Source organism: Mercenaria mercenaria, chromosome 12 (assembly GCF_021730395.1).
Source record: "Mercenaria mercenaria strain notata chromosome 12, MADL_Memer_1, whole genome shotgun sequence".
NCBI classification, from domain to species: Eukaryota; Metazoa; Mollusca; class Bivalvia; order Venerida; family Veneridae; genus Mercenaria; species Mercenaria mercenaria.
This window is the reverse complement of record NC_069372.1, coordinates 38409765-38427630: the sequence shown is the minus strand read 5'-3', so window position 1 is coordinate 38427630 and position 17866 is coordinate 38409765. Positions and strand designations below refer to the sequence as shown.

The window sequence follows — 17866 nt, the reverse complement described above, 5'->3', positions numbered from 1 at the left end:
GAGTGACCCCAAAATAGTTAGGGGTCATCTACTCTGCATGACCAATCATCCTATTAAGTTTCAACATTCTGGGTCAAGTGGTTCTCAAGTAACTGACCGGAAATGGTTTTCAATGTTCAGACCCCTGTGACCTTGACCTTTGATGGAGTGACCCCAAAATCAATAGGGGTCATCTACTCTTCATGACCAATCATCCTATGAAGTTTCAACATTCTGGGTCAAGTGGTTCTCTAGTTATTGATTGGAAATGGTTTTCAATGTTCAGGCCCCTGTGACCTTGATCTTTGACAGAGTGACCCCAAAATCAATAGGGGTCATCTACTCTTCATGACCAATCATCCTATGAAGTTTCAACATTCTGGGTCAAGTGGTTCTCTAGTTATTGATCGGAAATGGTTTTCAATGTTCAGGCCCCTGTGACCTTGACCTTTGACGGAGTGACCCCAAAAACAATAGGGGTCGTCTACTCCAGCAGCCCTACAACCCTATGAAGTTTGAAGGTTCTAGGTCAAATGGTTCTCCAGTTATTGCTCGGAAATGAAGTGTGACGTACGGACGGACGGAAGGACGGACAGGGCAAAAACAATATGTCTCCTAGGGGAGACATAATTAACACATGTACTGGAAACGCGAGTAGGACCACAGAACTCTGTAGCGACCCAAAATAGGAACCCTTACATATGAGTTACTAAGTCCTACGTAGGAGATACTAAGTCCTACGTAGGAGATACTATGTCCTACATAGGAGATATTAAGTACTACGTAGGAGATACTAAGTCCTACGTAGGAGATAATAACTCCTACGTAGTACTTAATATCTCCTACGTAGGAGATACTATGTCCTAACTAGGAAATATCAAGTACTACGTAGGAGATACTATGTCCTACGTAGGAGAAACTAAGTCCTACGTAGGAGATACTATGTCCTACGTAGGAGATATTAAGTACTACGTAGGAGATAATATGTTCTACGTATGAGATACTAAGTACTACGTAGGAGATACTAAATCCTACGTAGGAGATACTATGTCCTACGTAGGAGATACTTAGTCCTACGTAGGAGATAGTAAGTCGTACGTAAGACAAATTTAAATCTCTCTGCTGGCACCAGGACGCTTCCATAAAATAGCATGTTTAAGACTAAATTTTAAGTTAATAACTATTTTAAAGTGACTATTCGGTATTGATGGTCAGTCTCATTTGGAATTTAAGCTTGAAGTTTTAGTAAAATTGATATTAAAATTTTAAACTCAAACTCAGCTGGGACCGAAAAATGTTTTGTGAACACGGGGCCAGGCCTCCACAGTCTGGCTCTCCCAAGTGGTCTTCATAAACAGGGTGTGACTACATTAAAATTGTACTCCACAATTTATGTTTTGTTTATCAATCTAAATTTGGTACAAAAGTTCTTACCATGACAAACATGAAAACTTTTGATTTATTTGTAGATGCTAAGTTAATTTATGCAAATTACATTCTATCTGACATAAGTTCATTTCAAGCTGTATTTTGCACCATATGACTTGAATGTGTGAATTATTTATTTAAATACTGTACTTAATAGAACACAGGTTTTTGTTTTTTTATCACATAAGAACTGTATTTTTTAACTTAATATGCATACAATTTTGGCTACCAGATATTATGTTCAAAATTAACCATTTACCCTATCTATAGAACCTTTTTTGACTATAGAATTATAGTATCTATACACACATCATGGCAAGCATTTAAACATGTTTAATTACACTTTGGGCATTCGCTGAACAATGACTATTTAGTTTCAGTTGGTCTCTGCTTGAAAGGCCAGTAACTACAAGAAGGGTAGTGTACACAATGGTCGGCTATACATAAAAGTTTCAGTACCCTTAACACAAAACTCATTTTCTTCCGTAGCATAGCAACTGTAACAAAAAGAAGAGCTGTTTGTAAGATACATATGCCCCCTCCAGGCCCTCCCCCTACACCCCATTACCTGTCAGAGGTAACCCCTCCCCCCACACCCCATTACCTGTTGGAGGTAACCCTCCCCCCACACCCTATTACCTGTTGGAGGTAACCCTTCCCCCCACCCCCAATTACCTGTCTGAGGTAACCCCTCCCCCCACACCCATTACCTGTCGGAGGTAACCCCTCCCCCCACACCCCATTATTTGTCGGAGGTAACCCCTCCCCCCACACCCCATTACCTGTCGGAGGTAACCCCTCCCCCCACACCCCATTACCTGTCGGAGGTAACCCCTCCCCCCACACCCCATTATCTGTCGGAGGTAACCCCTCCCCCCACACCCCATTATCTGTCGGAGGTAACCCCTCCCCCCACACCCATTACCTGTTGAGGTAACCTCCCCACACCCATTACTGTCGGAGGTAACCCCTCCCCACACCCATTACGTCGGAGTACCCCTCCCCCACCCCATTACCTGTTGGAGATAACATGATGTGTAATTTTTAGTCCAGATTATGCTGTGACATTAATCTTTGACCAAATGGCCCGAAAAATAAAAGGAGTCAACTACTTATCATTATCCCATGAATTTTTGTTGCCATAAAACGAAGAACTTAAAGACAGATACTGACAGAAAACTATTTTTAGTCTCAAGGCGTTTGTGACCTTGACTTTTGACTTAATACAACCTTAAACAATTGGAGTCATCTGCTTGTCATAAGCAACCATTCTAGAAAGTTTGACAGCCACAAATTAAAGCCTTCTCCAATTATTAATCTGAAACAGTTTTAAGTTTCAAGGCCAGCAGTTTTTTCTCACAAGACAGCATGACCCTGACCTTTGATATACTCACCTTCACAACATCCACTGACCACAGGCTACATCCACTGACCACAGGCTATCATCCTTTGAAGTTCAACTAATGTAGATCAGAGTTTTCCAGTTATTGATCAAAAACCATTTTCAATCTCAAGATCTCTGTGACCTTTGACATACTGACCTCGAAACAAGAAGGGCTCATAGAGTACTGATCCACAGGCAATCACCCCATGCAGTTTGACAGCCCCAGGCTCAAGTTTTTTCCAAGTCAACTGACCAACCAACATGAGCAAAACAGTATACCTCTTCTTTTCAAAAAGACGACTGAATAGAAGGTGTGTCTTGACCCCTGCACTGCTATGGAGGACGAGGTGTGATATGACAAATTACTTATACATGCCATTGTTCTGCAAAGATTGTCTAAAAACGTGTGTAAAAACAAACCTTTCATTTTACAAATACACTTACAAAGGAAAGAGGCAAAAGAGAGGAAGAAATTCTTGTATTTTCTTCATATTTTTATTTCTGTTTAGTCTTTACAGCATCATTTGATTGTTTTGACTTGCTGTCTGAGGTCGATGGAGCAGTGACAACGCTGAATGCCTTTGCCTCTACTGACTTCACCTTCTGTGTAATCTCCTGTTCAATGTTAGCCTTGATTGCCTTGTCCAAACCCTGCAATATGTATGCATATGTGTAATATTTTCATGTCCTAACCTTGCAACACATTATCATGCATATGTGTAACTCTTTCATGACCAAAATCTCATTAACTGTCTTTTAGCCTGAAATTACATAAAACATTATACTAACTGAAAGCCATCTTCCCCGCATGAATCAGAGATAGACGATAAAAGACATCTTTTACTACCAGTAAGTGCTCATGAAAAATATTTGCTTAACCATTATCATGCTGGACACAACTGATCCCGCCTTTGCGACCAGTGTAGATTATGATCAGCCTGCACATCTGTGCAGTCTGATCAAGATCTGCACTGTTCACCATTCAGTCAGTATCTTTTTAAGGGTAAGGGTTAACCATGGGATTGAGCTCTCAACATCTTGTGTGGATTTTCTCTCCATGCCTGAAAAGAACTTATGAGGGTTTTTTCCCCATCATAAAAAAAAGCTGGATAGTGGTCTTGTGACCTTAACTGCGTCGGTGTGACTTTAAACCAAACAAAAACTAGAACAGTCAAAGGAGTGAGGAATAATACCCCCATAATATGGCCCTGTCACAGAAGTAAGGCAAATTTTAAGTTGGAAAGGGGCCATAACTACGTCAAAAAATGAAGGTTTGTATCTTAAGTCGAACTTGACCTGATTTTTATGATGTTACACCTGTGTACCAAAAATTATTTTAATCTATCAAGCCTTTTATGAGTTATTGTCCAGAAACAATGAGTTTTAAGTTGGAAAGGGGTCATAACTATGTCAACAAGAGGACCATGATGGTCCTGAATCGCTCACCTCTTCCCACATGATCCAGTTTTGAGTATGACGTTGTTTTTTCTATTCTTTGACACAGTGACCTAGTTTTTGAGCTCATGTGACCCAGTTTTGAACTTGACCTAGATATTATCAAGATAAAAATTCTGACCAATTTTCATGAAGATCCATTGAAAAATATGGTCTCTAGAGAGGTCACAAGGTTTTTCTATTATTTGACCTATTGACCTAGTTTTTTAAGGCACATGACCCAGTTTCAAACTTGACCTAGATATCATCAAGGTGAACATTCTGACCAATTTTCATGAAGATCCATTCAAGGGTATGGCCTCTAGAGAGGTCACAAGGTTTTTCTATTTCAAGACCTACTGACCTAGTTTTTGATCGCAGTTGACCCAGTTTCAAACTTGACCTAGATATCATCAAGATAAACATTCAGACCAACTTTCATACAGATCCCATGAAAAATATGGCCTCTAGAGACGTCGCAACGTTTTTTCATTATTTGACCTACTGACCTACTTCTTAACGGCACGTGACCCACTTTCGAACTTGACCTAGCTATCATCAAGATGAACATTCTGACCAATTTTTATGGAGATCCATTCACAAGTATGGCCTCTAGAGAGGTCACAAGGTTTTTCTATTTTTAGACCTAATGACCTAGTTTTTGACCGCACATGACCCTGTTTCGAACTTGACCTACATATCATCAAGATGAACATTCAGACCAACTTTCATGAAGATCCATTGAAAAATATGGCCTTTAGAGAGGTCACAAGGTTTTTCTATTATTTGACCTACTGACCTAGTTTTTGACGGCACGTGACCCACTTTCGAACTTGACCTAGATATCATCAAGATGAACATTCAGACCAACTTTCATACAGATCCCATGGAAAATATGGCCTCTAGAGATGTCACAAGGTTTTTCTATTTCTATTCCTTTTGACGGCATGTGACCCACTTTCGAACTTGACTTAGATATCATCAAGGTGAACATTCTGACCAATTTTCATGAAGATTTCATGAAATATATGGCCTCTAGAGAGGTCACAAGGTTTTTCTATTTTTAGACCTACTGACCTAGTTTTTGACCGCACGTGACCCAGTTTCGAACTTGACCTAGATATCATCAAGATGAACATTCAGACCAACTTTCATACAGATCCCATGAAAAATATGGCCTTAAGAGAGGTACAAGGTTTTTCTATTATTTGACCTACTGACCTAGTTTTTGATGGCACATGACCCATGACCTAGTTTTTGATGGCACGTGACCCAGTTTCGAACTTGACATAGATATCATCAAGGTGAACGTTCTGATCAATTTTCATGAAGATCTTGTGAAATATATGGCCTCTAGAAAGGTCACAAGGTTTTTCTACTTTTAGACCTACTGACCTAGTTTCTGACCGCACGTGACCCAGTTTCGAACCTGACCTAGATATCATCAAGGTGAACATTCTGACCAATTTTCATGAAGATCTTGTGAAATATATGGCCTCTAGAGATGTCACAAGGAAAAGTTTACGCACGGACGGACGGACGGACGCACGGACGGACGACGGACACCGCGCGATCACAAAAGCTCACCTTGTCACTTTGTGACAGGTGAGCTAAAAATTGGAGGTTTGTAGGCAAAGTCTAACTGGACCTTTACCTTATGACGTTACACCTGTGTATCAACATTTATTTAAATTTGTCCAGCCTTTCATGACTTATTGTCCAGAAACCATTAAAATCAATGGACCGGCCGTCACACTGACCAACCGACAAGCTCACTCCTATATACCCCCCAAAACTTTGTTTGTGTGGGTATAATAATATCATCTTACTTTAAACCTTACCCTGCTAAATTTCTAAAATGAACTTGTCCATCTTTCAACTTGGACAGTACCATTAAGTGTTTAAAGGGGTGCTTACCAAAAAGACACTGACTGAATGGCAAAAGATCTTGATCAGACTGCATGGATGTACAGGCTGATCATGATCTACACTGGTCGCAAGGCAGAATCAATTTTTTTTAAGGGTTAAAGTTTTTAACTTCACGCAATATTTTTCAAATGATGAAACTTATTGTCCAGTTGGAGAATTATAAAAAATAAATTGGTAAAACGATCAAATAAAACATAAAGAAAAACTAGAAATGTGTCCATGGGACACAGATGCCCCCACTACATGACATTAAAATGACAATTTTTTCCCAGGTCAGGGGCCAAAAAGGTCAGGGGCCAAAAATGACAATTTTTCCCAGGTCAGGGGCCAGAACTCCTACAATACTGAATGAATCCGGATGCGAAACCCCAGGTGCACAACTGCACATGCTGACCAACATTCCTGTAAACTTTGGTGACTCTAGGTCAAATACTTTTGGAGCTACGCACGACACATTAAAATGACCAATTTTTTGCTAAGTCAGGGGCCATAACTCCTTCATGACTGGATGAATCCGGATGCAAAACCCCAGGTGCACAACTGCACATGCTGACCAACATTCCTGTAAACTTTGGTGACTGTAGGTCAAATACTTTTGGAGCTATGCGCGACACAACATTAAAATGACCATTTTTTTACTAAGTCAGGGGCCATAACTCCTACATGACTGGATGAATCCGGACGCAAAACCCCAGGTGCACAACTACACATGCTGACCAACATGCCTGTAAAGTTTTGTGAATCTAGGTCATATACTTTTGGAGCTAGGCGCAACACAACATTAAAATGACCAATTTTTATAAAGTCAGGGGCCATAACTTCTACATGACTGAATGAATCTGGACGCGATACCCCAGGTGCACAACTACACATGCTGACCAACATTCCTGTAAAGTTTTGTGACTCTACGTCATATACTTTCAGAGCTACGCGCGACACAACATTAAAATGACCAATTTTTACAAAGTCAGGGGCCATAACTTCTACATGACTGAATGAATCCGGATGCGAAACCCCAGGTGCACAACTACACATGCTGACCAACATTCCTGTAAAGTTTTGTGACTCTACGTCAAATACTTTCAGAGCTACGCGCGACACAACATTTTCGGACGGACGGACAAGAGCAAATCTATATGCCCCCCCCCCAAAGTGGTGGGGGCATAAAAAGTACTTTACACTGCTTCAACTTTGAAATAGTCTAAATAGTCACTGTGATTAACCATGCTTCTTGAGATCTAGAAGTTTTACTTTTTCATCAATGTAAAAACATTTAATTACAACAAGATCTGACACTAATATTGATAAATAAACCCCACAGCGCCTTGACCTTTGACCTGGTGACTTTGACCTTTGACCTGGTGACCCCAAAGTCAGTAGGGGTCGTGTACTCAATAAGTACTATCAGCATGTGAAGTTTGAAGGTCCTGGGTGCAGTTGTTCGCGAGTAAAGTGCCTTCATGCAAAAAGTTAATGTTGTGATGAACAAACAAACTAACAGACGGACAGTAAGTAAACTGTTGAAAACTAATATGCCTCCTTTCGGGGGCATAAAAATAGTATCAGCAAAAAAGTACCTTTTTCAGTTTTGCTTGCTCCAAAATCTTTGCTTTCTTTGGTGCTATATATCGTGCTGCAAGTAAAGAACAAAATTCTGTTGTAAAAAACTTAATCTTTCTTGTGATTACTTTGTTGAAAGCAATATTATTGGTCTAAATAAAACATTTATTTATAGGTCAATACCGCCATATTTAAATATAAATTTTAACAAAGTGTCACAGGTGAGTAAAGAATGCAGTCTGAGGCTTCTATGGCTTCAGAATACATAAAATTTCTGATGCTTGAACAGCACCGCATATATTAAAATTGCAGAAGTAAATTATGTGCCACAATCCCTAGTTTTAAAATGAAATTTGGGAATTAATGTCAAATTCCTGCAAGGGTATTATTTATGTAGATCAAACAGTTAGGATATTTTCAGACTGCATTACGGTAATTAAGTGGGTTTGATGATACGTCACATGCATCTGGATGAGAATTGAGTATTTTGATTCTATAAATGTGAGTTTTGATACGTATTAAAGGAAAAGTATACTGCATATTTTGCAAATTTAATCAGGTATTTACACAAATATGTAGCTTATCTGCTGCTCTGATAGTAATCTGTGAAACACTAGAAATTACAAAACAATACAATTCATAACTTTAACATATCCAAAACATTGTGGAATGATACTTATTTCACTTGGGTATTGATTACATTTTACTCGGACTTTATCATAGACTCCCTGTATAAAATCTCAAACTTTTAACTAAAATAAAGGTATCAAATCGAAATAATATTTCAATGAAACTTCAATGTTTTGTTGTTTGTAGCATCATCTGGAGCATGTGCAGTGTAAAAATTTCCATGTATTTATTCAAATTATTGCATTTTTAAAAACCAATATTGGAACATAACTTGTTTATTCTCTGCAATTATCTAGCCATTAATTACTCAACTCCACTGGAGTGGATTTATCTATGTTCTGATATTTTATAGTTGCAATTTCTCTACGTCAGGAAGGACAACAACCATGCACTCAATAATCATATTGCTTTCCTAAGCAATTTTAATTTTATACTGATAACCGGATCTCGAGGCAGCCTATTTACCCCTAGACACTTCTTTCTACGACTAAAAAATGCAAGTGCATCATATCATGAGTAAACAGATAAATCTACTGTTTAAAAAAAAAGACATTTTTAAAAGAACGAAAATGATAAATTTGACGCGAAAACATATTGCACTTCCAAAAAAGTCACCTTAAAATGCATTCTAAACTAAAATATATTTTAATGAAATAATACCTCCTTTCTTCATCTGTTGTTTCTTCTGTCTATTCTTTTCTTTTCTTAAATTAAAACCTTTAGATTTCAGTTTATTTGCGCCTTGAGCCATGGTTAACGTGCGAGATAATTTGTTTACTTTTCTTTACTTCCTGTTTCGAGCGGTATGACTGATTAGCGAAATCTAGTAGATTTCGCGAAATCTAATCAAATTAGCGAAATCTAAACATAAAATTTAAACTAATGAATATTTTTAAAAATCGTTTTAAGCTTTTATTAAAGATATAAATTTACGTGTGTATGCCAATTTTCAAGAAAAAATATTTATATTTAAGGTGTTTTTGAAGCGAAAAACGTATACGGGTCTAGATTTCGCCCGATTCTACATGCGCGGAAATCTCAAGTTTCAGGCAAAATCAAATTGTAAAATCTAAAGTGATGATTTTTTTCCCTAAATCTTTTTAGGTTTTTATTAAGAATATATTTATAAGTTTGGATTACATTTTTCAAGAAAAAGTATTTATATATATGTTGGTTTTGAAACGAAAAACGTATTCGGGTGATGATTTCGCCAGAGTTTGTATGGGCAGAAATTTAAAATGGCAGGCAAAATCTAGACATAAAATTTAAACTAATAAATATTTTTAAAAATCATTTTAAGCTTTTATTAAAGATATAAATTTACGTGTGTATGCCAATTTCCAAGAAAAAATATTTATATCTAAGGTGTTTTGAAGCGAAAAACGTATACAGGTCTAGATTTCGCCCGATTCTACATGCGCGGAAATCTCAAGTGTCAGGCAAAATCAAGATGTAAAATCTAAAGTGATGAATTTTCTTTCTAAATCTTTTTAGGTTTTTATTAAGAATATATTTATAAGTTTGCATGTTCATTTTCAAGAAAAAGTATTTATATATAAGGTGGTTTTGAAACGAAAAACGTATATGGGTGATGATTTCGCCAGAGTTTATATGGGCAGAAATTTAAAGTGGCAGGCAAAATCTAGACATAAAATTTAAACTAATGAATATTTTTAAAAATCGTTTTAAGCTTTTATTAAAGATATAAATTTACGTGTGTATGCCAATTTTCAAGAAAAAATATTTATATTTAAGGTGTTTTTGAAGCGAAAAACGTATACGGGTCTAGATTTCGCCTGATTCTACATGTGCGGAAATCTCAAGTGTCGGGCAAAATCAAGATATAAAATCTAAAGTGATGAATTTTCTTTCTAAATCTTTTTAGGTTTTTTTAAAGAATATATTTATAAATTTGCATGTCACGTCAAAAGTATTTAAAGATATGGTGGTTTTGAAACGAAAAACGTATACGGGTGATGATTTCGCCAGAGATTATGTGCGCAGAAATCATGTGGCAGGCAAAATCTAGACATATAATTGAAACTAATGGATATCTTTTGAAAATCATTTTAAAGTTTTATTCAGAATAAATTTCTGCATGTGCATGTCTATTTTCAGAAAAAATATTTATATTTAGTATGATTAATAACATATACTAGAGCTGATTTCGCCTGATTTTATATGCGCTGAAATCTCAACTGAGAGGCAAAATCAAATCTTAAAATTTTAAGGAATGTGTCAGACAGAATCGAGACATGTATTCAAATCGTATATTATAAGTTTGTATTATTTATTGTATATTATATCGAAAAATAGTATTGTTTTGTATAACGTATACGGGTGTACCTTGATGCATTATTCCAATATTAAATCTAAATTGGGTTTTAAAGTTGCTACTTATTTTCGTAATAATTTGGTAATTTAATCAAATAAGGAAGGTGTGATAAAAATTGGACCGTGTTGCAGTGGGACAGTGTTACATGCAATGCACGCGGTGACAATATTCAACACAATACACACATCGTATGCCATGATTTTTATTACAATCAAAGTCATAAATAGATTCTAGTAGTTATGCAAAATTCATAAAAGACAAATATATTTACAGACACATTTTAAAAAACTTTCTCCACAACGAGTCTTTCATTCATTTACGCCTGACAATACTCCTTGGCATTGTTGATTGAAAGCAATGAATTATAGCACTGCGTAATTTAATAAGTCCACTCGTCCCCGGATGCACATGATCTTGACAATAAGAGTTGGATACTTAATCCTTTTTCCTAAATCCACGTAGTCTTCTTTAAGATATTATATATATAATATGAATATGTATATATAATATGAATGAAATTAAGAAAATGGGCTACGTTCTAAACATATAACTTCAATATAGTTCTTAGACAGCCATTTTCATATGGAAATATATTAATGAAAAATAAATTGTAAATATGAATAATTACTGTTTGTTACATGTAATAATTTAATAATTGTCAAATGATATAGATCGGCACAATTTTGACCGAATACCTGCTGCAGTTCACACCTTTGCAAACGTGTGAGAAAACCACCTTTAATTGAATTATCGTTTATCCCCGCTTAACTAATTGGATTAAGTTTAATTTGATTAACAAATCATTTTTTTTTAAATTATCACTGTGTTAATCTAATTAAAGCAAGAATGTCTTTGATCTTGTACCAAAAATGGACAATAATTATATATCAAACGATTTTGCTGGAAAACGTCCCTATAAGTAGTAAAAGATTTCTCCCCATTCTTTGCTAGTATTCATTATATGAATTGTTGGCACTCAAAGTGATTTTTCTTAATCAGTGACTTATTGTTTTTCTTCTGGATTAAAACTTTTGTGTTTTGTGTGTGTAAAAGTTGTTTTGAAAAGATAGTGGCTTTTCATGTGAATTTTTAATTGTTGAAAAGACAGTGACTTTTCTTATTATTTATATGTGCTTTTCATTATGGCGGATTCTTATCCCTGCTCTGTATGTGCCGACCAGTGCGACGACCACTGTATAATAAATAAATACTTTTTCTTGAAAAATGACATGCAAACTTATAAATATATTCTTAATAAAAACCTAAAAAGATTTAGAAAGAAAATTCATCACTTTAGATTTTATATCTTGATTTTGCCCGACACTTGAGATTTCCGCACATGTAGAATCGCGCGAAATCTAGACCCGTATACGCTTTTCGCTTCAAAAACACCTTAAATATAAATATTTTTTCTTGAAAATTGGCATACACACGTAAATTTATATCTTTAATAAAAAATTAAAATGATTTTTAAAAATATTCATTAGTTTAAATTTTATGTCTAGATTTTGCCTGCCACTTTAAATTTCTGCCCATATAAACTCTGGCGAAATCATCACCCGAATACGTTTTTCGTTTCAAAACCAACATATATATAAATACTTTTTCTTGAAAAATGTCATCCAAACTTATAAATATATTCTTAATAAAAACCTAAAAAGATTTAGGAAGAAAATTCATCACTTTAGATTTTACAATTTGATTTTGCCTGAAACTTGAGATTTCCGCGCATGTAGAATCGGGCGAAATCTAGACCCGTATACGTTTTTCGCTTCAAAAACACCTTAAATATAAATATTTTTTCTTGAAAATTGACATACACAAGTAAATTTATATCTTTAATAAAAGCTTAAAACGATTTTTAAAAATATTTATTAGTTTAAATTTTATCTCTAGATTTCGCTAATTTGATTAGATTTCGCGAAATCTACTAGATTTCGCTAATCAGTCATTCCCTGTTTCGAGTACTCTTCACAAAGAAGGCTAATGTCAAAATTGCCAAATTTAGAATTGAGTGCCAGTATGAATATGATGATATTTCAAAACAGAATTATGACTTATTTCAAAATCTGGTATGTTTTCAGTGCATCTTAGTCATATCTTTTTCATTTCTCAGAAAAATCGTCTGTGAGCTTTGAACTGACTATCAGTGTCTTTCATAAATCCGCTGGATCAGGTGATTGTTTTGACATACTGTCAACAGCATAATGTTAGTTAAACTGATATTGTTTTGTTTAAGTTCTAAATAATACTGTAAGTAAAAGAATTCTTCAACTTAGAAAACATGGTGTCTTTTCATTTGTATTGATGAATGATGGTGTCTAGTCGTCTGGTAACCGCCATACAGTGCTTTAGGGTATAGCGGATAGCTAACTAATTTTTCCTGCATTCCAATTCAAAGAAATGAAAATAGTAGTTTTTTTTTCAGTATATCAGACAGAAAACATCTGTTCTTCTTAAAACATTCAGCTTTTAATAGAAATTCATGTGTTTTTACTCTCCAAGCCATTGTTTACGTATGCGCTGATTTAGGGTGTACAGGATAGCTTTGGTCGTTTTTTCCATTATTAGTTTAAAATCCACATTTTAACAAACTTTCCAAGATTTCATTACTATAAATCAGAAAAATAATGTATTCTCCTTTCAAAAACATTCAGCTTTTTAAATTACTATCAAATACTTTTCATTCACTGACATTTTTTACATATACACTGATTTAGTCTATAGGGGATAGCTTTATTTTACATTTGATGACATATGAAAAATAACACAACAAGCAAATATTTAAAATGTATGTCAGAATATCTGTTTGCATGCCAGTAAAAGAATGATATGGAAATTTATACAATAATTCAAGTCTAAATATAAAATTTATCAATCTATCCTCTATACCCTAAAATCCGCTATACCCTAAAGCACTGTAGTCTAAATAATTTGTCGTCAAACCTGATTCTGAGATATTTTCGTGATAGGTCATAATTCCCTCTCTTTAGTTAGGATCTTTGGAGGAAAGACCGATGCAAAAATTATCACAATATCGTGGCTCGCGTACAATTAGTTGGACTAGTAACCGCCACAAACCGGACACCCACAATACAACACAACGCAAAACAATCAATTCACTTTTATTGAAATCGGTAAATATATAAACACAGGAGCTCGAGTTCGGGAACACAGATTTTTCGGCCATGTCTGCCCGTTACGTATTGCCGGGAGTTTACGGCATTTACCATTATGATCCAAAGTTTCTATAATTTCAACATTTAAAAATTATTCACAAACTACTTTAACTACGGCATACTAAAAAATCTAAATCCAAGTTTGGCCATAAAGGCTGTAAACTCGAGCTCTGCCATTACAGATAAAGATTGGACAAGGCTGAAAAATCTGTGATCCTGACCTCGAGCTCCTGTGCCAGACACCAAGCCTGCATGCGACTTCTACCAGATGGCTTAACTACCCTCTGGAGATTCTCTAGCTGTCCTTTAATCAATTTCTTAATGAGTTCAGTACATTATGATTTAACTTATTTTTTTTCTCTTGTTTACTAAAGATATCAGTTCTTAATATCTTAATTCTTATAATTTTATAATCTTAAATTTTCTTAGTGTCAAACAATTGATCTAGCCTTACTCATTTGGCTGTTCAGCTAAACCAGTGTAAAAAAGTAATCACGCTCTCCTAAGCATCCTATTATTTGGACTAACCGGAAGCAGTCTTTGGGATATGACTTATTATTACTTGATCTCATATTTTAAAGTAGCATCCTTTGGTGACTTAAAGTTTAATAGATATCCTGACTTCTTTGTCCTATCACTTAGGTGCACATTCTGGTTAAAACATTCCAAAACCTTTATTTGGACCAGTCTCCAAGATGAATAAAAGACATGTAGTTTTTTGGCACTTTCGAAAGTCTGTCTGTAGGATCACAACTGCCCACTAAGCACAGTAGAAAGTAGACACACAGCTGCATCACATCAAATAATGAAAAAGTCTATCAGGCTGTATATTTTACATATATATTGCTTTCACTGAAACAAATCCATTATTTTGAAATCCTGACCTTGTCATAATTGATATATTTTATGATTTCAAAATAACGTGTTGACATTGGAAAACCCATATATAGGACAGATTACACCAAACCGGAAGTGACTACTCAGTGTTACATGTGAAGTAGTCCAAAATGTAGTTCCATGCTATGGATGAAATCTGGTATAATGAGTGACATGAGGAGATGACAATTAAATTTTTGGCTTATGTTTATTGCTTATAGTATTGAGAATAGATCTAGACCATTTTCATTGTAAATTTCTTGAAATAAGTTTTATTCTTTGCGAAAAATGTCTACCTACGCGTAACTGCTAAACGGCTGTTTTCATGGGGGCATTTTTAGAGGGTGATGTTTCTCAGAACAGATTATTTTTCTTATATTCAACATAACATGTCAATATTTTTCTATTTTTGATAAGAAGACATGTTATGCTAAATGACCATATATGGTTTTCATATCATTGAAATGCTCTAAAGTGCTGAAAATGAGGTCAGAATGTTTTGTTATTAATATGAAATAAGTAAGGAATTGAATTGGTAGAATGTAACCTAGAAGTTGTGAAGGGGTAAAAAATTAAACTTGTTTAGATGTGGCTGTAAACAGGCTAGTTTGGCCAGATTATGATAGAAGATGACAATTTCAGTGCAATTTAGCAGAGAAAATAAGAAAAACTAAAAATATTTCAAAATCACTGTTTTGGGTGTATTTTTTTCAAAAAATGCATATTTATTGACCAAATATTGGTATGTTTTAGGTGTCAGGGGTGAGTTTTGGTATATTTTACAGTTACAGTGTGTGATTTGAGTGCACTTTATGGTAAAACTTGATAAAATATGGCAAAAATAAGCTCAAGCAAGGAAAAGTGGTCAAAAATGATGTTGCGACAGCTTTTTTCCAGGAAATTTGGCGCGCTAGCATACATTACTGAAAAAGCCATAAAACCTTGAAAATTGATTGTATCAAACAGAAACTGGTATTTTTTTCATGCATTTAGGTTACTGGTACAATTTAAGGGAAAATAACACATTTTGAGTATGAAAAATGTTTCTTTAAGGACGGATTACACCAAACCGGAAGTGACTACTCAGTGTTACATGTGAAGTAGTCCAAAATGTAGTTCCATGCTATGGATGAAATCTGGTATAATGAGTGACATGAGGAGGTGACAGTTAAATTTTTGGCTTATGTTTATTGCTTATAGTATTGAGAATAGATCTACACCATTTTCATTGTAAATTTCTTGGAATAAGTTTTATTCTTTGCGAAAAATGTCTACCTACATGTAACTGCTAAACGGCTGTTTTCATGGGGGCATTTTTAGAGGGTGATGTTTCTCAGAACAGATAATTTTTCTTATATTCAACATAACATGTCAATATTTTTCTATTTTTGATAAGAAGACATGTTGTACTAAATGACCATATATGGTTTTCATATCATTGAAATGCTCTAAAGTGCTGAAAATGAGGTCTGAATGTTTTGTTATTAATATGAAATAAATAAGGAATTGAATTGGTAGAATGTAACCTATATGTTTAAAAATATTGGCAGATATTAAAGGAACTATTATTTTTTAAATTAATTTTTAGGACCTAATTTTTAGACTTTGATGTTACAGAACATAATTATATCACTCCTTGTAAGTTCATTTTTTAATATTTAAAGTATGTTTTTTTCTCTAATTATTTGTATAAGTGACAGTAACTAATAAATTGTGAAGAAGTGATCAGACAAAACTGTAAAAACTTAGAATCAGAAGGAAACTGAGAATTTAATAAATAGATGTGACTGGATATTTATCCAAAAAGGTCCCTTACAGAAGCAAGCCTCTGTGGCGTACATGCTGCGTATTTGCTGTGTATATGCCGCGAACACAGTAGTACGCCAGAGGAGTACATTTTACATACACCGCATGCCGCGTACATGCCGCGTACTATCTCGACGAGTACACAGCATGTACGCAGGAGGTCACTAGTACACTTCAAGTACGCAGCACAGACTCTGAAAATTTAAGGAGTACACTGCATGTACGCAGGAGGGACTTGTACAAGAAAATAGTACACTGCATGTACACCGCAGATACTTCGAAATTTATAACACTTATATTTAGTTGCATTAAAGTTGTTTCCCCTTGATGCAGTTACGCCATTTTCTTCAGATGTTTACCAAATTACATGCTACAAAAACTGATTTATTTCATTGAAAAGTGGATGAAGAAAAGCATACTAATTTATTTGATAACATCAATCTACATTATTTTGGTAAGGGTAAATACTTATTGATGCATGTCACTTATCTTTTTTCTGTTTTTTTTCTGTCCAAATGATCAGCATTTGCATAAGAAAGTTGGTGGGGTAAGGAATTTACATTATCACAGCAGTTTCGCCACAAGAGTACACAGCATGTATGCAGCAGGAGTACACAGCATGTACGCCGCAGGACTCGGGCCAGGAGTACACAGAATGTACGCCGCAGGAGTACACAGCATGTACGCCGCAGGAGTACACAGCATGTACGCCGCAGGGGTAGTACACCGCAGGCTCATTTGCATGTGAAAAGTGTATGTGCCGCGTACATGCTGCGTACTATTTCCCGCATACTAAATTCCTCCAGCGTACATCCTGTGTACTATGTAGTCCACAGCATGTACGCAGCAAGTAGTACGCGGCAGAGCTCATTTGCATGTCAAAAGTGTACTACAAACGTACTATCGGTGTATGTGCGGTGTATATCCTGCGTACTATTTAAAGCCCTTGCTTTCAGTACACATCATGTACGCATCATATACGCTGTATGTACACAGCAAGAGTACGCAGCAGGCCTTTTTCTTCTGTAAGGGGTAATGTACGCCATTAATTCATAAAGTATACTTCTGTCCAGATCCTCATTCTTTTTAGTAGCTGTTAAGGTAGTACAATTTAATAGTTTTGTACTCATTTTTATACGCCCAATTTGGAAAATGGGAAAGTGTCATTTTTTCACCATTTTTACGTAAAAGCTGATACTGTTTAAAATGTGCTAGTCTTAAATTTTGAGATATTGTAATGAGGCTATGAGCCTTTACCATATTGATTTGGGCCACCAGAGCTAAAAATAGGAAAAAAACCTTGTTACCACAAGGTCAACCATGTGA

At 35.4% G+C, this 17866-nt stretch overlaps 2 protein-coding genes across 7 annotated transcripts in view; one reads left to right on the top strand and one right to left on the bottom strand.

The window, feature by feature from the left end:
- Positions 1–17866, top strand: part of LOC123533651 (NAD(+) hydrolase sarm1-like) — a 79380-nt gene that overhangs the window by 23969 nt on the left and 37545 nt on the right. The window contains exon 1 of one of the 6 annotated variants that reach the window (XM_045315389.2): positions 12645–12751. The exons of 4 other annotated variants lie outside the window; for them this stretch is intronic. The gene's annotated coding sequence lies outside the window, so the exon portion shown is untranslated. Of the gene's footprint in view, positions 1–12644; positions 12856–17866 lie in introns of those variants that run through there. One more of the 6 variants, XM_045315390.2, reaches the window with a different exon arrangement.
- Positions 3265–9145, bottom strand: LOC123533654 (UPF0390 protein zgc136864-like). The gene is made up of 3 exons (XM_045315396.2): positions 9005–9145; positions 7732–7787; positions 3265–3442 (listed from the first exon to the last, which is right to left on the bottom strand). Exons 1-3 carry the CDS (start codon positions 9093–9095, stop codon positions 3287–3289), a joined length of 303 nt encoding a protein of 100 aa, XP_045171331.1. The 5' UTR covers positions 9096–9145; the 3' UTR covers positions 3265–3286.

What these genes read in the sequence shown, in the direction of transcription:
- LOC123533654 (XM_045315396.2), bottom strand. Translation starts at nt 9,095, where the DNA reads ATGGCTCAAGGCGCAAATAAACTGAAATCTAAAGGTTTTAATTTAAGA. An exon ending in ACAACAGATGAAGAAAGGAG is followed by an intron (nt 7,788 to 9,004) that starts GTATTATTTCAT and finishes CTTTACTTGCAG; the next exon opens with CACGATATATAGCACCAAAG. An exon ending in AGCAAGCAAAACTGAAAAAG is followed by an intron (nt 3,443 to 7,731) that starts GTACTTTTTTGC and finishes TACATATTGCAG; the next exon opens with GGTTTGGACAAGGCAATCAA.